We start from the raw sequence: 21,819 nt of genomic DNA, 5'->3' as shown, positions 1-21,819 counted from the left end.
CCTATTTGTGAACCAGTTCCTTCCTATCTCCCTCCTAAACCTAAACTTATCCAACTTAAATCCGTTGCTACAAGCTCTATCTTGCTCGGATACTATAAGAACTTTATCTATATCTCATTTAATGATTCCTTTCACCCACTTAAATACTTCTATCTTATCTCCCCGCACTCTTCGTCTTTCTAGGGAATGCAAGTTTAGTTTATTTAACCTATCTTGATATGGAAGGTTTCTAAGTCCTGGAATTATTTTCGTCATTCTTCGCTGTACCGACTTCAGCGAAATGATATCCATTCTATAATAAGGGCACTAGAACTGAACCGCAAAATGGAGGTGCGGCCTGACTAGCGCAAGATATAGTTGCAATAAGACCTCTGCACTCTTATTACTTACACTTCTAGATATAAAACCTAATACTCTGTTTGCCTTATTTCGAACATTAACGCACTGTTTTCTAGGCCGTAGGTCCGGGCTTACACGTACCCCGAAGTCCCTTTCACAAGTCGACTTCTCTAGGTTGATGTTGTTACGGCTGTATATATTGACAGTATTTGTTCTTTCAATATTAAGTACGCTGCACTTGCTGGTGTTGAATTTCATTTGCCATTTTACTGACCACTCCTGCAGTTTATTTAAATCCTCCTGTAGTGCATTTGCATCCTTCCCTGAATTAATCTGCCGCCCTATTTTGGTGTCATCCGCAAACTTACTTATGTCACTGCTGATCCCAGTATCTAGATCGTTTATGAACAAGGGTGGGCCCAGTACTGACCCCTGGGGAACTCCACTGGTTACACAGCCCCACTCAGATTTAACGCCATCTACGCTGACCCTCTGTGTTCTATCGGCAAGCCATGATTTTATCCAATTTAAAACTTTCCCCTCGATACCATGAGCCTTAACTTTTCTTAGAAACCTCTGATGCGGTACTCTGTCAAACGCTTTGCTATAGTCCAAGTAAATAACATCGTAATTTTCGTCATTATCTACTACCTCGAAGACTTTCCTAAAAAAACGTCAGCTGATTTTTAGACAAGATTTTCCCTTTGTAAACCCTTGTTGAGAATCGTAGATTAATTTGTTTTTCTCTAAATGCGATCGGGTGTTATTTGGTATAACTGATTCAAGAAATTTCCCCACTACTGACGTCAAACTAATCGGCCGGTAATTTGACGCTGATGCTTTGTCACCCTTTTTGAATAGGGGTACTACATTTGCCTGTTTCCACAAGTCTGGCACAACTCCGGTGTCTAAATGATTTTGTAAATAAATTTACGAGGGGTCCGCTAATCTCTTCCTTACACTCTTTCAAAACTCGAGGGAAAATTTCATCCGGCCCTGGGAATTTTGTCTTCTTTAATTTATTTATCTTCTCAACAACATCCTCTTTTCTGATAGTGATATTCTTTAATTTCTCTTCTTCATTTCCCTAAATATCAGTGAATATCTTGCGAAGGTCACAGATATTTTTTCCCAACACAGAAAATACGGTGATAATGGGAAGTAAACTAGTTATTTGACCATTATACTTCACTTGACTATGTAATAATTTATAGCACAAAAGTATATTATTCTACTTGTCGAAAATATCACCTTTACACTGGTGATTGGAAATTGCCAAGTGAGTTACCTACTACCACCACCACACCACCACTTCCCCACCACCACCACAGACACTTCCCCGCCACCACCACTATAAACACTTCCTCACCACCACCACTATAAACACTTCCCCACCACCACCACCATTCCTCCACAGTGACCAACTGTTGTACTCAAGATGGATCTGATTGTTCCTGGCGACAATATTTGACTGGCAGGTGAACAAGGTAACACCGCCTCTTACACTGGGATTTAAAACGCTCATAGAAATCGTGTTTGGTTTAAACAAGATAAAATTATGAAATCACGAAGATATGGCAGCAGCCCATCTTATATCACCTGAAGATTAACTACCCTAACCCCCCCCCCCCCGCCCCCACCACCAAAAGTGGCACTTGTGTATAACAAGTAAAATCTGATTGGGTGCCTAATCTTCACGTGGTGGCTAATGTCGAGCTGAGTTTGGCTGCGCTGAGTGGTTAGTTGTTTATATTGTTACATACGTCTTAGCCTAAAAGTGCTGTTTACATTTTGTTCCCGACAATCATAGACCACTTAGAACACTTATGAATACACCAATGAAGACTGAAGGCATAATGTACACAGTTGAGACATCTCTATTACGCCGACTGGGAACAACCACTTAAAAGGTTTGATCATGGACACGATTAGGTGTTAATCTAATGTTCATAATCCTCTAAAGCCGTGTTAAAGGACTCCGTATAAATGCTAAACCGGATAATGGTCTAGGGGAGAAGGCCGGGTTAATCAGCGTGGGTGGTCGCCTTGTTCTGGTACCTAACCTTAAACTCCGACAACCAAATCACGTTGAACTGGATTTCTACCCCAGTGAAACTGTCAAGTTCATTCAGTATAATTTAGTCCCAGTCATCAACATTTCTATACAATTAATGGGCTATCGAATTGACGTAGATTGGAGATAAATAAGTTGTAAGGGAAATATACACAGCGACATACCTTATATTTTTCAACACCAACACACACACATGATGGCGTCTGTATTTTATAATCCTTGACAACTGGATGTATTAATTTAGGAGCATTTTGTAAACGTTAACTTCCGTCACACATCCACTAATCGCCTCGACCGTCTCCCTACTGGCCGGCTCCCTCCTTCCACGTCTGGGTGTCCCTGGTCTAAATTTCATCCACATCTCCAGTACGAACATACTGTACGCTCTTGTGGTGTTGAAGCACATGTCACTTGCGAACCTTAGTAATAACACTTAATCGGATGGCTAGCGTGGCCATATTTGTTGTGCTTAATTTGACACCATAAGAAAGTACTGATACCTTCCAAAGTGACAACTGAGAGCTCGACTCCCAGACACTGAACCACCCGATTCAAACTTCTATCTAACCGACGCTCTTGTAATGATAAGGACCGGATATTACATGTAAATGCTCACTAACAGAAAAACTGAGTTGCTTCTGCAGGAAATAATGGGAAACGCTTTTTATTCAGCTGATCAACAAAAATCACAGATGGTTCAGAGAAATGTGGCTCCAAGCTCGACTCCTGGTTCAGCGCTTCGTTTGTGGTGACCAGCCACTCAGAACTAATGATACAAACGACAGGTTGACATATCCCCATAGGTAGTTCTGCATGATGAATACATTCTGAATAAATTACACGTAATGTCATGTAGATAATCAGAATCGATTGCATATGCCAAACAAAGATTTTTATTTGGTATATTACGATATATTTATTTTTATGAGAAAATCTACAAAATGGCGTAAACGAACCGAAATAATCACTAATTTGTATCAACTGACACTGCTGGTAGTCAAGGCGGGCGGGGGAGAGGGCTCAGGCCTCAGGGGTGGTAATGTGTGGTGTGTGTGATGATAGATGATGATGAGGATAATCATATAATGATTGATGACGATAATGATGGCGTATATGTGATGACGACGATGATGGTGATAAATAATGAATGATGACGATAATGATGGCGTATATGTGATGACAATGATGTTGAATGATAATGATGGTAATGATGAATAATGATGATGATTGATGCTGCTGAATGATCACCAGTTATTGTAAGACAATTCATCATCACTACAGACACACTTGGTTTGATTTACAGGGGTGAGGTTAGGTTAGGTTTCATTTCACCCCACATTATGGCTTCGTCCCTTAGCATGGGAGTAAAGTCCTTCTTTCACGTCTTAGCAGGGGAGTAAAGTCCTTCTTTCACTTCTTAGCAGGGGAGTAAAGTCCTTCCTTCACTCCTTAGCAGGGGAGTAAAGTCCTTCTTTCACTCCTTAGCAGGGGAGTAAAATCCTTTTCTCACTCCTTAACAGACTAGTTAAATCCTTCCCTCATTTCTTAGTAAGTGAAATCCTTCCTTTACTCCTAAGCAGGGGAGTAAATTCCTTCCTTCACTCCTTAGCAAGGGAGTAAAGTTTTTCTTTCACTTCTTAGCAGGGTAGTAGTCTTTCCTTCACTCCTTAGCAAGGGAGTAAAGTCCTTCTTTCACTCCTTAGCAGGGGAGTAAATTCCTTCCTTCACTCCTTAGCAAGGGAGTAAAGTTTTTCTTTCACTCCTTAGCAGGGGAGTAAAGTCCTTCTTTCACTCCTTAGCAGGGGAGTAAATTCCTTCCTTCACTTCTTAGCAGGGTAGTAGTCTTTCCTTCACTCCTTAGCAGGGGAGTAAAGTACTTCTTTCACTCCTTAGCAGGGGAGTAAATTCCTTCCTTCACTCCTTAGCAAGGGAGTAAAGTTTTTCTTCACTCCTTAGCAGGGAAGTCCTTCTTTCACTTCCTTCCTTCACTTCAGGGTAGTAGTCTTCCTTCACCCAAGCAGGGGAGTAAAGTCCTTCATTACCTCCTTAACAGGGGAGTAAAAATCCTTCACCTTTAGCAAGGAGTAAGTTTTTCTTCTCTTAGTGTAGTAGTCTTTTCACTCACCCTTAGCAGGAGGAAGTCCTCCTCTTCACCTCTTAGCAGGGGAGTAAACCTCCTTCTTTCTCCTTCTTCACCCAGGAGTAAAGTCCTTCTTTCAGTAGGGGAGTAAATTCCTTCCACTACTTAGCAAGGGAGTAAAGTCCTTCTTTCACTCCTTAACAGGGGAGTAAAGTCCTTCCTTCACTCCTTAGCAAGGGAGTAAAGTTTTTCTTTCACTTCTTAGCAGGGTAGTAGTCTTTCCTTCACTCCTTAGCAGGGGAGTAAAGTCCTTCCTTCACTCCTTAGCAGGGGAGTAAAGTCCTTCCTTCGCTCCTTAGCAGGGGATTAAAGTCCTTCTTTCACTCCTTAACATGGGAGTAAAGTCCTTCCTTCATTCCTTAGTAGACCAGTAAAGTCCTTCCCTCACTCCTTAATAAGGTAGTAAAGTCCTTCCCTCACTTCTACACAACACATAAAGTCCTTCCCTCACTCCTACACAACACATAAAGTCCTTCCCTCACTCCTACACAACACATTAAGTCCTTCCCTCACTCCTTCACAACACAAAGTCCTTCCCTCACTCTTACACAACACATAAAGTCTTTCCCTCACTCCTACACAACACATACCGGTAATAATCTCCTCTGATACCCCTTCAACAATCTCTACACTAAAGGTAATTCATCGCTGAATTATATTAATTTTAAAGTATTTTTTTTTATCGTTATGATCATTTTAACTTTTATTTTCGTTGTAATTTAACTTTATGAACATTGGTCTAATATTATTAAACACTACCTAGGTTAAATTTTTTAAGCCAAACCACAATTTCATGACTGTCTGGCAAAGGTGAATCCAGGGTAGGTGGATTCTGGGGGTCCAGAGCCCCCCCTCCCTTCCATCAGAAAATTCCAATACTGTCCTTTGTTTTTTTAATGCAGTATTGTACTCAGGAATTTTCGTACAGTAAAAAGTAATTACTGTTGACCTCAGAATATCTCCTAATATCAAGTGCACAGGGCTTCAAAATGCCCCTGATATTGGTGAGATTAAAAAAAATAAAATTGGGGGGAGGGGGGGGTGGCTTACAGTGTCCCCCATCCACCCCCCCCCTTTTTTAATATTCCTGGATCCATCTCTGTAGTCCATTTAAACCTTACAGGTTTGTGCATATGACACTCAGAGGCTCTCTGGGTAGCACAGCAGAGAGAGCAGTTTATGACAGACCACACCAGCACCGACTTCGAGGCAGTCTTGATTTTAAATCCTGCACTTTAATTTAAGTAAATTTTCTTTTTTATCACTTTTGACACTTATTAATCTTACTAGCCATTTGGGTGCTCTATCTAGTGTTAGTACAGGAAAAAACTGGGGACCTGAAAACCTGTGGTGTTTGGTAGGGTTACACTGGATAACACCCTTCTCACGTGTGTCTGGGCCGAGGCTCAAACCCTTGACATATTGGTGAGAGTTGCCTGCATTACCGGTATATACAGTACTGCCAACACTTATAGTTTATATATATATATATATATATATATATATATATATATATATATATATATATATATATATATATATATATATATATATATATATATATATATATATATATACTGTATAGTTTATATTAAAGAGTTCAAGATCATTGCTGGATTTAGACCTGTGGAGGCCCATGGGCAGCCTCTTTGTTGAGGCCCCCCTCATTATAACTACGGTACCCAAGAGGGTGGGGTGGCGAGTGAAGCGAGCCTAAACATCTGGGAGTTCCGGGGAGCGCTGTAAGCCCCTCGGGAAAATTTTGAAATTTGAACACTTCTTTGGAGAATTTTGAAGCCATGTGCAGTTATACTGAGGAAATTAGAACATTGAGAAATTTTTAATTAACTGTATATTTATTGATAGTGTACAAATTCCCAACACACACACACACAAAAGTGAGACATGACTGGAGATGTGATGGAAGAGATAAACATGAATTTTAAAGAATGAAAATAAAAATAATCCAAATGAATAAAAAATAAATAAAATATTGTAATATGTGGAGGCCCCCAGATTGTGGAAGCCCCTGGGCAGCTGCCCACTTTGCCCACTCCTGAATCCGGCCGTGTTCAAGATAGCTTCTGGCATTTTAGACTACTGTACCGGTACCATAAATAAATATTACAGATACAGTATATAATTAATAAGATAAGTATATATTAATTTTTATTTTAAAAGTTGTAGGGCTCCAAAAGATGGGATTGTAGATTTTCTTAATTCTAGCACTTTAAACTCCATTCATTTTAATTTATAATGTACAGGTACTTCAGTTTGAACATGTTTTTGGTGTGTAATACAGTACCTGTATTAACCTGGTGAAAACTGTAGAACAGCTTAACAATGAAGTTTGAACTTAAGATGTTGAACTGATATTTACACTTACTAATTGCTTGTTATCTAATTTGAGACTGATTAATAAATCCTGTGAATTATCTAATCACATATGTACTAGTTACAATAACAACTACAATATTTCCTTTGAATTTTTATTGTCATATGAGACCAAAATTGATTAACACAAGATGATATGTACATCATCTTGAATAGTATTGGTGGTTAGTACAGTAATGAATATCTAAAGATCTGACAGTAAACAGTTTTTCCTACACTAATAAATAATCTAGTTTATATCATGCCAAGTGGTGAAATGCATTTCTCATTTTCTATTGATGGCAACATTAAATTTTTTGTGTGTGATTTCAACAATATCATCGTTCTTAACACAATATAGCACACTATACTATGCTTCTTCACACAGTCAGAGTCAGGGTAATGTAGGCAGTTTCCACTTGATGGCTGGTTGTCAAAAGGAAGCAGTTGGCTGATGGAAGGCACTAAAAAATAGTAATGTATAGAAAAGATAGGGATTGGTTGACTGAGAAAGCATGAGGGGAGAATAGATGAAAACAAAAAGAGACAAGGGAAAGGCAATAGAAATCCATGAAAGGAATCTCTAATCTGAGCACTCTATGGCACACCTACTATGTCAGGCTGCCATATGAATGAGGCCAAAGCACCTTTATTTTAGGAAGAAAAGCTCCATTTATACATCAAAGGGATGTTACTGAGTGCCATGAACCTTGAGGTGATGGTCATACAGATTACATGCGTGTTGCCACATTTCCGTAAGGAAGTTTTGGTAGTTATCATGAGCCACTGGAACCAGCTTCCTCGTATCATCCTGTTGGATAAAAACGTATACTGTACTGTGCACATCATTATCATCCTTAATATCTCTTTAATTCATATTACGCTACATAACATCCAAATCCACCGCGCTTGTAGAGTCACAGAAAACTGTAGAAAACGGGAAACGTTGGTAAGGGATAACTCACCTACTGTATGTTGTTTTAGACGAATTGTACCAAGGTACGGTCATATAATATTAAGTGTATGTACTTATAGCATTAAGGAGAACTCAAGGTATCTATAGGATGATTGGGAAGGTCCAATTGATACGGACTAGTGATAAGGGATAAGTATAGATTGTGTCTGAAGGTCATACTATTTACTTCTGTGAACGATTAGTGAACATAGCTACCGCAGATATCAGATGAAAATACATGAGAACAATGATCTGGAAAAAGGATAAATGTATCAGACCTATGTGAAGAGTTGGAGGTGATCCAGAAACTATGCTTCAAAGAGAATATCTTGTATACCCACGCCATGAAATACAACGCTAGACTTTTGTTCGAGTTAGCGCCTAGGCCGCCCCGGGCTAAGGTGCAACGTTGATATTGTAACCCAATGAATTTCCCCAGGCATAAGGCATAAGGTCACAATAGATAGGAAAGTGTATATGTGAGAACCAGAATAATATCAAAGTGAAAATTAAAGATTGGAAACTGTAGGCCCAGTTCAGTGAGAGATGCGAGGCACCGCCCTCAGTGATGCCCGGTCTCTCACCAAAACAGGTCAGTGAACTCCATCGTGCTCCATTCAGCCCTAAAAAGAATTATCTAACAGTTTTTTACATCTTAAAACCTTGCCTGATGTTATAAAGTGAAGTAATAGTTGCAATAATACATGGTGATAAAAGCCCATCAAGCATTACTCTCAGTGATGCCAGCTCTCTCACCAAAACAGGTACGCACGCGCCCAGAGTATTGGCCAAGCCACTACCAACCGCCACTGTGAGGAACTCTCCACTGTACCATTATGCATCTCCACTGTGAATCTGTGGTTACCCTACATATCACCACCCAGGATAGGAGAACATAATTGTGTGTTTGTGAAGTTTCGCGGTCGCCACGTGGAGCGACCTAAGAATACCAGGCGTGGAACCAGTACTGGTATGATTACCTGGGAAGTATTCCATCTACTCAGCAAGAGTAGAGTGTAACGAGGTACCTGGTATGTGTACCTAAGAATACCGAGGAGTTCCATACTTGTAGGAGTGGAGTGTACCCGAGATGTGGTGTTATAATATAACATGTGGTGCTATACTCTAACATGTGGTGCAGTCTGATGTGTTGGCTGTTATGGTAAGAAGGAATGACCGAGGTAAGGCGGTCATTGGTTGTTATGAAGAATGAAGATGATAATAGTAATTATTTGATGAAAGACGTATACTGATGTGAAGTGTAATGAACATAATAGTGGTTCTTCTGATGAAGGCCAACTTTTTTGTATTGTGACGGGATGCAATATGTTTTTATAAGGAATAACTTAGTTAAGTCATGATTGATGTTTCACCCTTCTTCCCACATTCTGAAGAAGCTTAGAGACATAGGTTAGGCTTTTAGGTCTATACAGTACTTAAAAATTATAAAGAAGGTACAAGCAACTGTGCAATACTGTACCATTAACCTTATGGTTGACTTACCCTGAAAAGTAGGTCGTGCTCTGAGTAATAATCGAAGAAGAGCTTAAAGAATGAGTCTGACTTCCCAAAATAGTAGGCAGCTTTCAAGAGGACATGACGCATGTCTTCCTGTCTTGCACTTGAATCTGTCTGGCGAGTTACAACCTGAGTGGAAATATAACTCTTAGGAAATTGAGTCATTATAGGTATCATATGCACAAGTCACAGAAGCAGGACCACAGGTCAACTAAAAAGTATGAACAATATTAGACACTAAAAGCAAATAACTGGGGACTTGCATAAGGTAGAAAATGTTAATTCCTGTAACATTATCATCAATAACCAAATCTAGAGATTTTTAAAATGTGTCTAGTGCTAAAAGAAGAATATTTTACAATTCCATACCATACAGTACTATGCATTAATAACAACTGTACTGTATAAAGAGATATCCTGGAAGAAAAAATCATAAAATATTTGCCAATCTTTTCTCATCAAAACAAACCCATTAGTCAAAATGGAACAACAAAGTCCTGAATTACTGAATTCTTAAAATTTTTTACAATTACACTTGAGTATCAGCATAGTAGTTCCAAATGCTTGGGACCTACAGGCTTTCAGAAAGTTAATACAATACAGTGACCCCTCGTTTAACGAACACCTCGGTTAACGTAATTTCGATTAACGAACTGCCTTCCATAAGGATCTTCAATTCGGTTAACGAAAAAAAATTCGGTTAACGAAGTTCTTACGAACCGACCTCAACATGTTTTCGCTTGCACTGACCGGGCAACCAGCTTTAGTATCAGTCCGCCAATACATTAATCAGTTCTAGGGCTTAAATTCCTTACTATTTTAGTAAATATCAAGAAGTTTATACTATTCAATAATTTTAAAAGTTTAATATTCAATTTTTTTGTCATTTTAACAATTATTGAACATAACTGAAGGTAAAGTGACTAGTTTAATGCGCGGCATCCAGCCTCTTAACACAGCAAACAGGAGTTAGTCTCTCTCTGTTTTCACTGGAGGTAACATCTTGCTTGAGACTCTCTTCAACTAAACGCTTTTTTTCTGTGTTTCCAAGCAAATTATTGGTCATTTTGAAATATATTTTACATATTGACAATATATAATGCAGTGCAGTGTTGATTTAAAGAAAATAATCCTGAATTACACCAAGAGAGCTAAAATTTTATGGGTGAAATGGCACCATGGGGTGACTTCTCTTCCACCCCAATGCCTTATCTTCTTCCTTCTCCTCCACCCCCATTCTAAATCCCATCATCATCATCATCATCCAGGAGCCTTCTACATACACACCTCAAAGTAAGTGAACTTTTCTACCATTTTTGTTGAATTTAGGAAATTTTCGGTGAGCTGGAACCAATTACCCAAAAACCCATTGAAACAATGGTTTCGGTTAACGAACTTTTCGGTTAATGAACGACCTTCTGGAACGGATTGAGTTCAACGGAGGGGTCATATATATATATTGTATATATATATATATATATATATATATATATATATATATATATATATATATATATATATATATATATATATATATATATATATATATATATATATATATATATATATATATATATATATATATAATGTGTGTGTGTGTGTGTGATCCCTGGATGAGGTAGCTACTGGCATCAAACAGATGAAGAATAACAATGCCTCAGGGCCTGATGGAGTCCCAGCTGAGGTGTATAAAGTAGGAGGACCTCTGCTTACCAGCTGTCTCCACTCTCTCCTTGAGGATATATGGCAAAAGGAGGAAATCCCCCAAGCTCTTAAAGAATGCCTCCATTGTCAATATTTATAAGAACAAGGGAGACCGGTCAGACTGGCAACTACCACAGGATCTCAAAGCTGTCCATTGTTAGCAAGATTATTGCCCGAGTCCTCCTAAACAGACTTCTTCCTGAAGCAGAAAACTTCCTCCCAGAATCTCAATGTAGCTTTAGACCATCACGTGGCACCACCGACATGATCTCTGCTGCTCGCCAGACACAGGAAAATTGCAGAGAACAGCGTCATGTACCTGCACATGGCCTACATCAACCTAACCAAGGCATTCGACTCGGTCAACAGGGAAGCCCTCTGGCTGCCCCAAAAAATTCATTGCTCCACAACGGCATGAATGGCAGTGTCCTGCACAATGGCACCCAGTCTGAGTTCTTCCCCATCCAAACAGGGTTAAAACAAGGATGTGTACTGGCACCAAATCTCTTTTCCATTTCCTTGGCTACCGTCCTTATTCGTGCCTGTGCCAATTTAGCTGGCGAGGTGGACATCCAGTACCAGATGTAGGGTCTTTTCAACATAAGATGACTCATGGCAGGAACAAAGACGTCAGCAGCTTCCATTTCTGAACTTCAGTATGCAGACGACCTCGCCCTTGTCTTTCACACTGAACATAACCTACAGGAGATCATGAATACCTATGCAGGTGCATATGCACACTTCAGCCTTGAGGTGATTGTACATAAGACTCGGATTCTCTTTCAGCCTGCCCCTGGTTCAGCCACACTTCCACCATCTTTCCAGCTTAACGGTTCTACCCTCTCTAATGTTACCCACTTTCAGTACCTCGGCTCCCACCTGTCCACCAGAGCAGACATCGTTGAAGAAATTCAACATCGAATCACATGTGCAGACTCCGTACCCGTGTCTTCAGCTGTAAGGAGCTGAAATTATTTACAAAGTTGCACGTATATCAAGCAATGGTCCTCCCTACCCTGCTATATGGCAGCAAGACATGGGTCACATACAGGAGGCACCTCAAGGCACTTGAAAATTTTTCCAACGTAGTCTACGTTCCATCCTCCGAGTTTCCTGGGAAGACAAGAGAACAAATGCCAGTATTCCTGCTGACACTAACTGTAGGAGCATCAAGGCTACCATTATCCATGAACAACTATGTTGGACTGGCCATGTTACCCGCATGGATGACAGTAGACTGCCAAAACAGCTACTTTACAGTCACCAAATGAATAGTAAATGTACTCTGGCAGGTAACTGAAAAGGTATAAGGATAGTCTTAAGACAAACCTGAAAAAGTGCCAAATCGATCCCCTCACCTGAGAGACAATTACTCCACACTGTAATGCTTGGAGGAACACCATACGAGAAGGAGTCAATACTTTTGAGTTAGCCCAACTACATACCAAGGCAGACAAGTGCCAACGCCAGAAAGACACTGATGCCACCCCTCTCGCACTAGATATAGCCCCCACACATGCAACATCTGTGGACGACCCTGCTGGTCCAATATCGGCCTCTCTAATCACCTCAGAGCTCACCAAGAAAGGTCACATCCTTAATAACTCATATAATTTTATCATAGCTGGATGATCGTCATACTCAATTTCGAATGACAGCAAAGTGTGTGTGTGTGTGTCTTCTAAGCATTCACTCTCATCCTTGATTACTTACCACATCCCCTGGCACTCTTCCAAGATTACACTCCTTGACATTATAGTCTGTGACAGGTAACACCCCTTGAGCACACACAAGTCGGAAGTTCTCTGGATTCAGGTATGCATTTGTGATCTCCCCAGTTATGTCTGTAAATTTAATATTAATATTTAAAGTAAAATACTTTTTTCTGGCAATTGGTGAACATTCAAATGATTCTTACATCAGAATTTGAAAGGCCGTAAAAAATAAAAGATGTGACCTAAAATCATATTTGATGGTGTAATACGTACTGTACTTGCACTGCTTTTCAATCTTGGGCATTTTAAGTTAAAGAAACTCTCTATCCACTTAATCAATACATAGGAATTGACTGCCTATGGGACAAGGCAGTCACTCATGTGCTTTGAAATTACTCTCAAGAAGTTAAGCTCACATGTATAATACTGTATTCACATTATTTCTTAATACAGTACTGAGCAAGATCCAACTTTGTACTTATTTCATAACACCAAATATAATATTTCAAATTTCCAAGCTTCTTCAACATCAATTATCAAACAATTCATGATGTCTAATGGGTGTGAACAAAAAGTTTACTTTGGCACTTTTACAAAAATAAAACATACACTTTGAAACCATCCAGGACTGGTTTATGAGAATTAGTTACTGCTCAAGGTGTTTAAATGGCCAGTACAGCACACAATAAATGACACTTACCACCATCACCAGACACAGAATGCTTAACAAATGCCACATCTTTGTTGGACCCCACCAGACAACTAAAGGCTTCTGCATAGGTGTGGAAGAAGTCACTGGTGCCACTAAGACAATTTGTCAGACTGTAGTCGATAAATCCACTTAAACTGGAATCTGCAGGAGGAGAGTTGGCAGATTACTGGTATCAATTTATCAGATTACCATTAGAGCTTTAAATCTATCCAATATACGGTTCATATTGGAAAGAATACTGTTCAATTACATGAATGGAACTAACTTATATTGTACAGTACTTCACTTTCTTCATTACGAGATTTATCTATAAAAGTACATACCCCCTGTACTGATTGAATCTAAGATGTATTTTGTTCTATATGACTAAAATAAAATAAATACAGTACTTCATCTCTTCTGAATACAATGCAAATACTGATGTGGGTAAACGAAATTCAAGTCAAAGTGAAACTTCTCAAATGGATACTGTAATACTGACTGTGTGCAATGTGACAGGTGGTCTTGCCAGTGAGGTCCGAGCTTTTGGTAATGCCCGAGTCCTTCTTGATGACTGCCACTAAGTACTGTAAGTTATTCTCATTGAAAGAATAATGCTCTGCCAGCAGGTCTATAAGGTTATACTCTCTGAAAAAAATTATAAAGAAGTCACTCTACCTGATATTGTACTCCAAAACTGAAAATTAGTCTGGAAGTTGATGCTAAACCACAAAGGATTATTGCAGACTGAAACTGTAGTTATTGTATATAGATGCTAATATCAGAAAATTTGAATATTTTGTTAAGTTGTGAAGAACAGTCATTTGTTTCTGTAAGTGAGAAGGATAATGAGGACAAATGCATATAGAGCAAAGTTTGAGTGATGAATCACTAAATTTTGATTTTTCAAATCAATGACTGGATTGAAGTTGACACTTGCTACAATGAAAACTTACAGAAGTCATATGCTTAGGAACGAATAAGTTAATACTAAGGGCAAAGTTATTGACAAAGTATAGAAGGAAACAGAAGAGATCAAATGACAACCACATGCTTTTGACTGGAAAAGTGAATTCATCAGATTAGAGGGAAGACAAATATTTTAGACTACAGTTGAGATGCGATAGGAGGATAGCTCCAACAAATAAGCTTTATTCTATATTGTTAAAAGGAAACGACATATTGGTGAAAATAACAACCAAGAAAGATATTTACTGATTTGCCCTGAAGCGCTGAGCATCATTTAGAGTGACCACATCAGCTAAATCCTGACTAATCATTCTGACACAGTTGTTGGTGTCCTTCCCCAAAACACATTCAAGATCAGGTGATATCCCTCTGAGTTTCAACATGGCACTCAAGTCATTGCATTTCTTGGATTCTTCCTCACTGGTGACACAAAATCGCACTGTCTTCTCTGCAATGCACATCCTCTCCGCTTCAACAATGTTCATACGAGCTGAAAATAAATTGCGGTGATGAATATAACCAGTTCTTCAATTACAAGGATCAGATTATCAATGGTTAGTGAAAATACATTAGATACATAATTCCAACATATTAAGCCACAGTTTGCATGCAGTCATAATTGTTAGTCAAAATGTGGTTATAAATACAATGGAGGATTAACTCTGTTCATGACCAATACAAATTCAAGGGGAATTCATTATTGTAATATTGGAAAAAAAAATCCCTCAACTTTTTTCGCCACATCTAGCATCCACTTGAACATCGTGTAGGTAAGAGGGATTGGGATTTTAACATCAATTTATTCAGATTTTTCTCTACATTATATGAGCATTATCTCATGTTATTTTGGTATAATTTAAATACTTTTTACTTTTTAATGTACTTTTATCCTCTTCGACACTTATTGGCTCGTTAGCCGCTTGGGCAATCGGTCACGTCTCAGATATACATTGTTGGCATGTACTGGCTCCTGAATGTATCTGAACCTGCTTCAGTGTTGGTCAAGTCTGGTCTTGAAAGAGCTCACACACGGTGCCAACACAACACTCTCTGGCAGATTGTTCCAAGAGTTCACAATTCTCACTCTGAATAAGTTTGACCTCACAGTTTTCTGAACTTGTGGCTTCTTCAACCTTGAGCTGTGACTCCTTGTGAGGCGGATGTCTGCCAGCTCCAAGTATGGACACTCGACTGAGTAGTGCCGTTTGAGAGGCTTATACTGTACACCTCAATTAGGTCACCCCTTGCCCGCCTGTAGTGTAAACTAGGACAAGCAGTGTTTACTAGCTATAAACCAATCAAACATATGACCCCACCAATATATGTTAGATACTGCCAACTGTTGTAGGTCTTTTGGCCTTAACTGTAAACATTTACCAGATACTGTATGCATTTATTTTGTGTTTATATAACTTTCATCAAATATCACTTTCAGCTACTTGAGCTATTAATAATATTTTATCACCATCTATCCATAACTGATTAAAGGAGATGTTTGGGATGGTTATTCTGCATTGAAAAAAATGAGGATGAATTTTAAGATTTTAAGAGGCATTATTATGAAGTTTTCATGAGTCACACTGAGCCAGGTGTTGTACTTGTTACCATACCCATAGGTTCTGTTATAATAAGTCAATCTTTACTCACTTTATGATTACATCTGTTGCCCACATACAGGGTTGTAAAGTAATGAAATAAATTTACTTGAGTACTGTACTCAAGTAACATTTCTGGATATTTACTTTTTAAAAAGTACTCAAATTTTTTGAATTTTTACTTAAGAATCGTTTTCTAATACTTTTACTCCAATGTAATTAAAAAACAAAAATCTTTTCTTGTTACATGCCCCAAACAAAGAGTGTTAATGTCTGAGGCAAACTAATAATACAGTACATTTTTAAATAATTAATTAATTAATTATTTAACTTTAGTAAAAGAGTTGTATGGGTGGAGGGTATAGTGTGGGTGGAGCCATGAAGGGTAAGGTGTGGGTGTGGGGAGACACCACGCGGTCACATACTTAGAGGCCTTGTGAGGTGAGGTGACGGGAGGTGAGGTCAGGTGGCAGTGGCCATGACAGCGGACTTTCTCTTTCATCTTCTTGTGTCCAGTAACACCTTGACCACCCATCTCACCTAGCCTACCCTCTTACCCCTCCCCCCTCCATAGAATCCCTTCTCTTTTCCCTCACCTTTCCTTCAGGGGCTTGGTCTTCCCATTAGATGTCAGTTGCTCTTTGCATATACTTGTACCTTAAATGAATTTCAAAGAGGCTGTGATTCTAAAATGCTTTACACAATTCCATCTCAGATATAAAGCCTGTATCTCTACAAATGTGAGACTGAATGTATTTAAAATTCTGCTTAAATAGCTAAGTACCACTGTCCCCCCCACCAGAACTCGCCAGATGTGACATGGTGCAAAAAATTCAGCCAGTCATCATTTAGAATCGAAAAGTAAAGTCACCACAGCCACACCCCAATTATGTTGAGTCTTAGTCAGACTCAATCACTATGAAGGCAAATTCATCCACAAACTCCTCAACTGAAGGATCTACTGAGGCCTTTCCCGACTTATCTCTGAAGCTTATCACTCCACTACCTGCATCTGCTGCTTGTGAGCATCAGTTTAGTCATGTTGGGCTTATTATTTATAATTTAATAAATTTATTACACCCCAGGGGACAACAAGCCTCGTCACAAGACACATTGGTACTTGTGTCTTGCAGGACACACTATGACTTGTGATATGGAAACAATATTGATATGATTTAAAGACACTGGGAGTTAGCAACCACCAAAGCGTGGGTAGCATACGAGAATTAAATCTAAATTATTATGAATAAGTAGGTGGTGACATATAGTGGTTAGTGACTCGTTCTGTGGTAGGAGGTCGCTGAGAGTGGGACAGTCAAGTCAATGGTGGTGAAGGGTGTTGGCATTGGGATAGCTACAGAGTTTACAGGAAGAGAAGAACGGGGCATCCTCCACCTCAGATACATGCCAGATAGGTGTGTATCCTAACCTAATGCGAGGAAAGACAACAGTCTACAGACCATAAGTCCATGTCGAAGATACTTGTGTGGATAAGTAAGAAAGTGATCATAGTGTTGGATGGATATATTTTCAGCCAGTTCACTATCCCTGCAATGGATTGTAGGGAGAAGAGCGGCTGAACATATTCTCTTTCGGTAGGTTACACTGCCTTCTGGGCTTATATTTAGGCCTAAAAGATCCTGATTGGACAGCCATAATTTGGGGAACCAGTTATTGATTAACCTCAATGAAAAGAATTGCAAATAAACACGTGTAATGCTACGTGTCTTTTATTTTTATCTTTAGTTTACTAGTTTTCAAATAATTTACTGTGGCTTTATTTTAATATTTGAGAGTTTATGAATGAGATTCTTTTTAACTTCTACTTGAATACATTGATCTTTGAATACTTTTACTTCTATTTGAGTAACTTTCACCAATGTAACAATACTTTTAAGTAACAAAGTCCAGTACTTTTTACTCTGCCCACATATAAGGAGGGAAACTGCAGCTGAGTGACTTTTGTACTGCACACCCTAAATGACCTAAAGGTTTGAGCCCCCAGCCAGCCACCGAAATTGGATTCCTAACATACTACTGGTGAAATGACAGATAGCAGTGCAGAAATGGCCATCCTTTATTTTTGTGTGCTTCAGAAACCTTTATCCGCAGTACCCCTTACAGGTCATCAAGCCTGTAGGACCAATTTCACCCATAAATATACCGTATATGGAACAAAAACAATAAAACTTACTTTGTGAATAGTAATGTCCAGTTTGTACATTGTCCAAGATGGGTAAGATATCAGTGGAGGAAGGGTTGAGACCTAGAGTGCTGAAATACCAATTCCTATTTGCTAGATCTTCTTCACCTTTCCTCTTTGCCTGGCTCAAGGCCCAGAACAGTTTTTGAACTTTAGCCTCACTGAAAAAAGAAGATAAATAAAAAAATATATTAGAAATTCACATAATACAATTAACAAATCTTCAACAAAATTCAATACAGTATAGTCTTCATTTACGCGGTCAAATGAACCCGTGGAGGTCCGAGTAAAACGAGAAACGCGTAAACGAAATAACAAAACATATGGGATTAATTGAAATAGAGACTGGGCCGACCCCCAAACTACACTTTTTCCAACACAATATGTACGTTGTAGTAAAAATAACATCTTAATTTTATGATGGTGTGCACATACAATTAATATTTAAGAGAAATATCAATAATATTAGGTTTTTTAACACTTATGTTAGTAGAAAAGATGGCTGGGCACACGGGGATGGGGGGTTGGTTCCGAGGCAAAGGGCAGGTTATTGGCCATCACCTGTATCACTTGTATCACTACCCACCACAGAGGCTTGCAGGGCCTCTTTGTCAAACCCCTCAAAGTCCATATCCTAACTATCACTGACTTTGGCCGGCTGTGGTGGGTGGCGGGTGAAGAACTCGGTAATATTTTGTTGACTGAGCGACCTTGTGCGCACCCTGCCCGCGCCATTTCCCGCGTAAATGATGGAATGAACAGTGTAAATAAAAATTGTCGGTCTGGCAAGGTGCCGCATAAATACCAAACGGGGAAACCCAATCCGTTTAAATCGAGACTATACTGTACTGTATTACCTGTCTATATAAAAAAAAAATATTGGAAAGCAAGAGTTCTCCCTACTAATGAACAGCATAAAAAATTTCTGCTTTATAAAAAAATCAAAGTCTCCTCTTCGCAATTTTTTGCTAACTAGCCTGCAAAGCAGTTGGTCAATTCTCTGCTGTATGCTATGATAATAATTGAACATATACAAGATCTCATACACTATCACAGTATTTGTTGGTAGCGCAGTACGTACTGTTTTCCACAAGTTCATAACTCACATCCCAAAGAAATTACCAAATACTGCAGTGTATGCATCAGTGTGGCCTATAAAACAAACCAAATTTTTCAGTGAGAGTAAACACAGTGCACTCATAAATTTTCTAATTCTTCTCAAATTACTAACACTCAAAAAAAAATACTGTACATAAAAAGTGTTTTACATAATGTTTATAAGTGTGATTTATGTAATGATTGAAAGCAGTGATTTACTTCATATTAATCCTACCAGCCATGTGAAAAACTGTACTGTACTAATTTAAAAAAAAAATTTACTACTATTTAGTGAGAGGAAATATTGTAACTACCAGGTAATAATGTGTTGTAAAGTAATACAGTACTGTAATTTGGGTGAGACAGCCTTGGAGAACAAATAAAATTTCTTGTTGCTCTGACTGAATAACAAAGGTAAGCATAGAAATGCAATACAGTACAGTGCAGTATTCCAACAAACAATATTTGACCTTGTAGCACTTTCTATATTCACCTAAAAAATTTCACTACTGATTCTGTTTTTCAAATTTCATGCAAGATCAGAATGTTTAATATTAATATTCCCAATAGTAACAATGCTGTAAAGTGAGATATTGTGGTACAGCATAACATCCTTATACTGTACAGTATTGCCATGTGGGCTGGAGCTAGACACCACTCTTACCAGGACTTAAGTGTAAATCAAATTACAGGATGATTCAAAAGAGAGCTGAGTGTTTTCTCTTTTTACTCCCATTTACTGTACAGTACTTGTCAAATGTACTCTTAATAAACCCACCTGTTGGGATACAGCATATTCCATGGTTCAACTAACAACACAGGATAAAAAAAACAATACTGTCCAGTAGTACCCCAATTTAAGCGGTCAATTGAACCCACAGGGTACCGCGGAAAGTGAAAACCGCATACAGTGAACAACAGAACATATGGGATTAATTCCAATAGAGACTGGCCCGACCCCCAAACTCCACTTTTACCGACACAATACCTATGTTGTAGTAAAAATAACATCTAAATTTTATGATGGTATGCTCACACAATTAATATTTAAGAGAAATACAGTCGCCAGGTTAATGTCCATTCAAATAATGGACTCAAATCACTCCCCCACCTCTTCCCAGCTCACTGGCTCCTACCTCTCTGAGAAATGATTGGGTGAAAACACTAGATTTTAACGTTTAGTAATAAATAATACCTTGGACTAAAGTTAGGATAATATAATTGACATTTCTGGATTCCTTGTAGGTCAGGGAATATTTTGAATGTAAACGTCATATATTTTCCACAAAAGATAAAATATTTGCTTTGTGTAAACCAAATTATTACATTACCGTATATCACGGCCTATAAGACGAAATTTGAACATTAAAAAAATCTGCCCAAAGTTAGGGGGTCGTCTAAACCACCAAGTTTAAAATTCTTACCTCTTAAATATTGTGGCTTAGTGTGTCAAGAGTGGTGATGAAAACATCGTAAGCCACTCACAAGGTCTTACCACTAATTATTTTATACTGAAACTTACGTTTGGCAAGCTGGATTCAAATTAAGATTACCGGTATATTAAAATAATAAAAATGTATTATAAACCTGTCTAACATACCGTAAAAGAGATTTATACCCCTGTAATAAACACAGCTATCATCATACACCCCTCCCCACGTCCCCCCCATTTGCCAGTGAGGAGACAAGAAAGGAAAAAGTGACCGCAGTTGATACACAGGCAGCTCAAGTGTCACTAGTGTTTACACTACACCAACCAGTAACATTTGATGCCATTACTTGAAGTGAATTGGCCTTATTTTAAGTAACTAACTATAAATAAATACAAAAATTAAAAAGATCAAAACTGAGAAATAATATACTGTATGTATGTTGTGTTGTCAAGTAAGAGGAACAATTGTGTAGTACGTAATATTTTTTCACTCAAATCCTAATGAAACACTACTGGAGAACATTCCTTTGTCGCAAAACAAGTTTATAAATTAAAGAAAATAATTACAGTGTGTTTAATATATTACAGTATATTATAAATAAATAAATAAATAATTCGGTAAATCTATTTCAAGTAAATGGAAAATAAGCAAACAAATGTTATTTACCAAGAAGCTTCCCTCTGGCTCAGGGTGAGATGTAGGGGTACGGTAGATAACAAGGCTATTTATAGCCCGTCTTTGTGTCTGAAGTGGCCAGTACCCTAATGCACCATAAATAATTCATTGAACATTCATTTTTTGTACATAGTATATTCAGTACATATATATATATATATATATATATATATATATATATATATATATATATATATATATATATATTATATATATATATATATATATATATATATATATATATATATATATATATATATATATATATATATATATATATATATATGTGTGTGTGTGTGTAATAAATGTCTGTAGTAAGTACATACTGGTAACCTTT

The 21,819-nt window shown here is 38.2% G+C and overlaps 1 protein-coding gene across 1 annotated transcript in view; it reads right to left on the bottom strand.

Annotated features, from left to right (window-relative positions):
• Positions 1-6,709: 6,709 nt before the first annotated feature.
• Positions 6,710-21,819, bottom strand: part of LOC121870371 (transferrin-like) — a 48,679-nt gene continuing 33,569 nt past the window's right edge. The window contains 7 exon segments of the mRNA XM_042372172.1: positions 6,710-7,737; positions 9,385-9,528; positions 12,817-12,947; positions 13,519-13,671; positions 14,012-14,157; positions 14,725-14,968; positions 18,268-18,437. Coding sequence (XP_042228106.1) covers positions 7,618-7,737; positions 9,385-9,528; positions 12,817-12,947; positions 13,519-13,671; positions 14,012-14,157; positions 14,725-14,968; positions 18,268-18,437 — 1,108 coding nt within the window. The 3' untranslated portion in view covers positions 6,710-7,617.

This window comes from Homarus americanus, unplaced genomic scaffold (genome assembly GCF_018991925.1).
Source record: "Homarus americanus isolate GMGI-L3 unplaced genomic scaffold, GMGI_Hamer_2.0 scaffold40856, whole genome shotgun sequence".
NCBI lineage: Eukaryota > Metazoa > Arthropoda > Malacostraca > Decapoda > Nephropidae > Homarus > Homarus americanus.
Note: the sequence above shows the minus strand (reverse complement) of the source record. Positions and strands in the feature narration are given on the sequence as shown.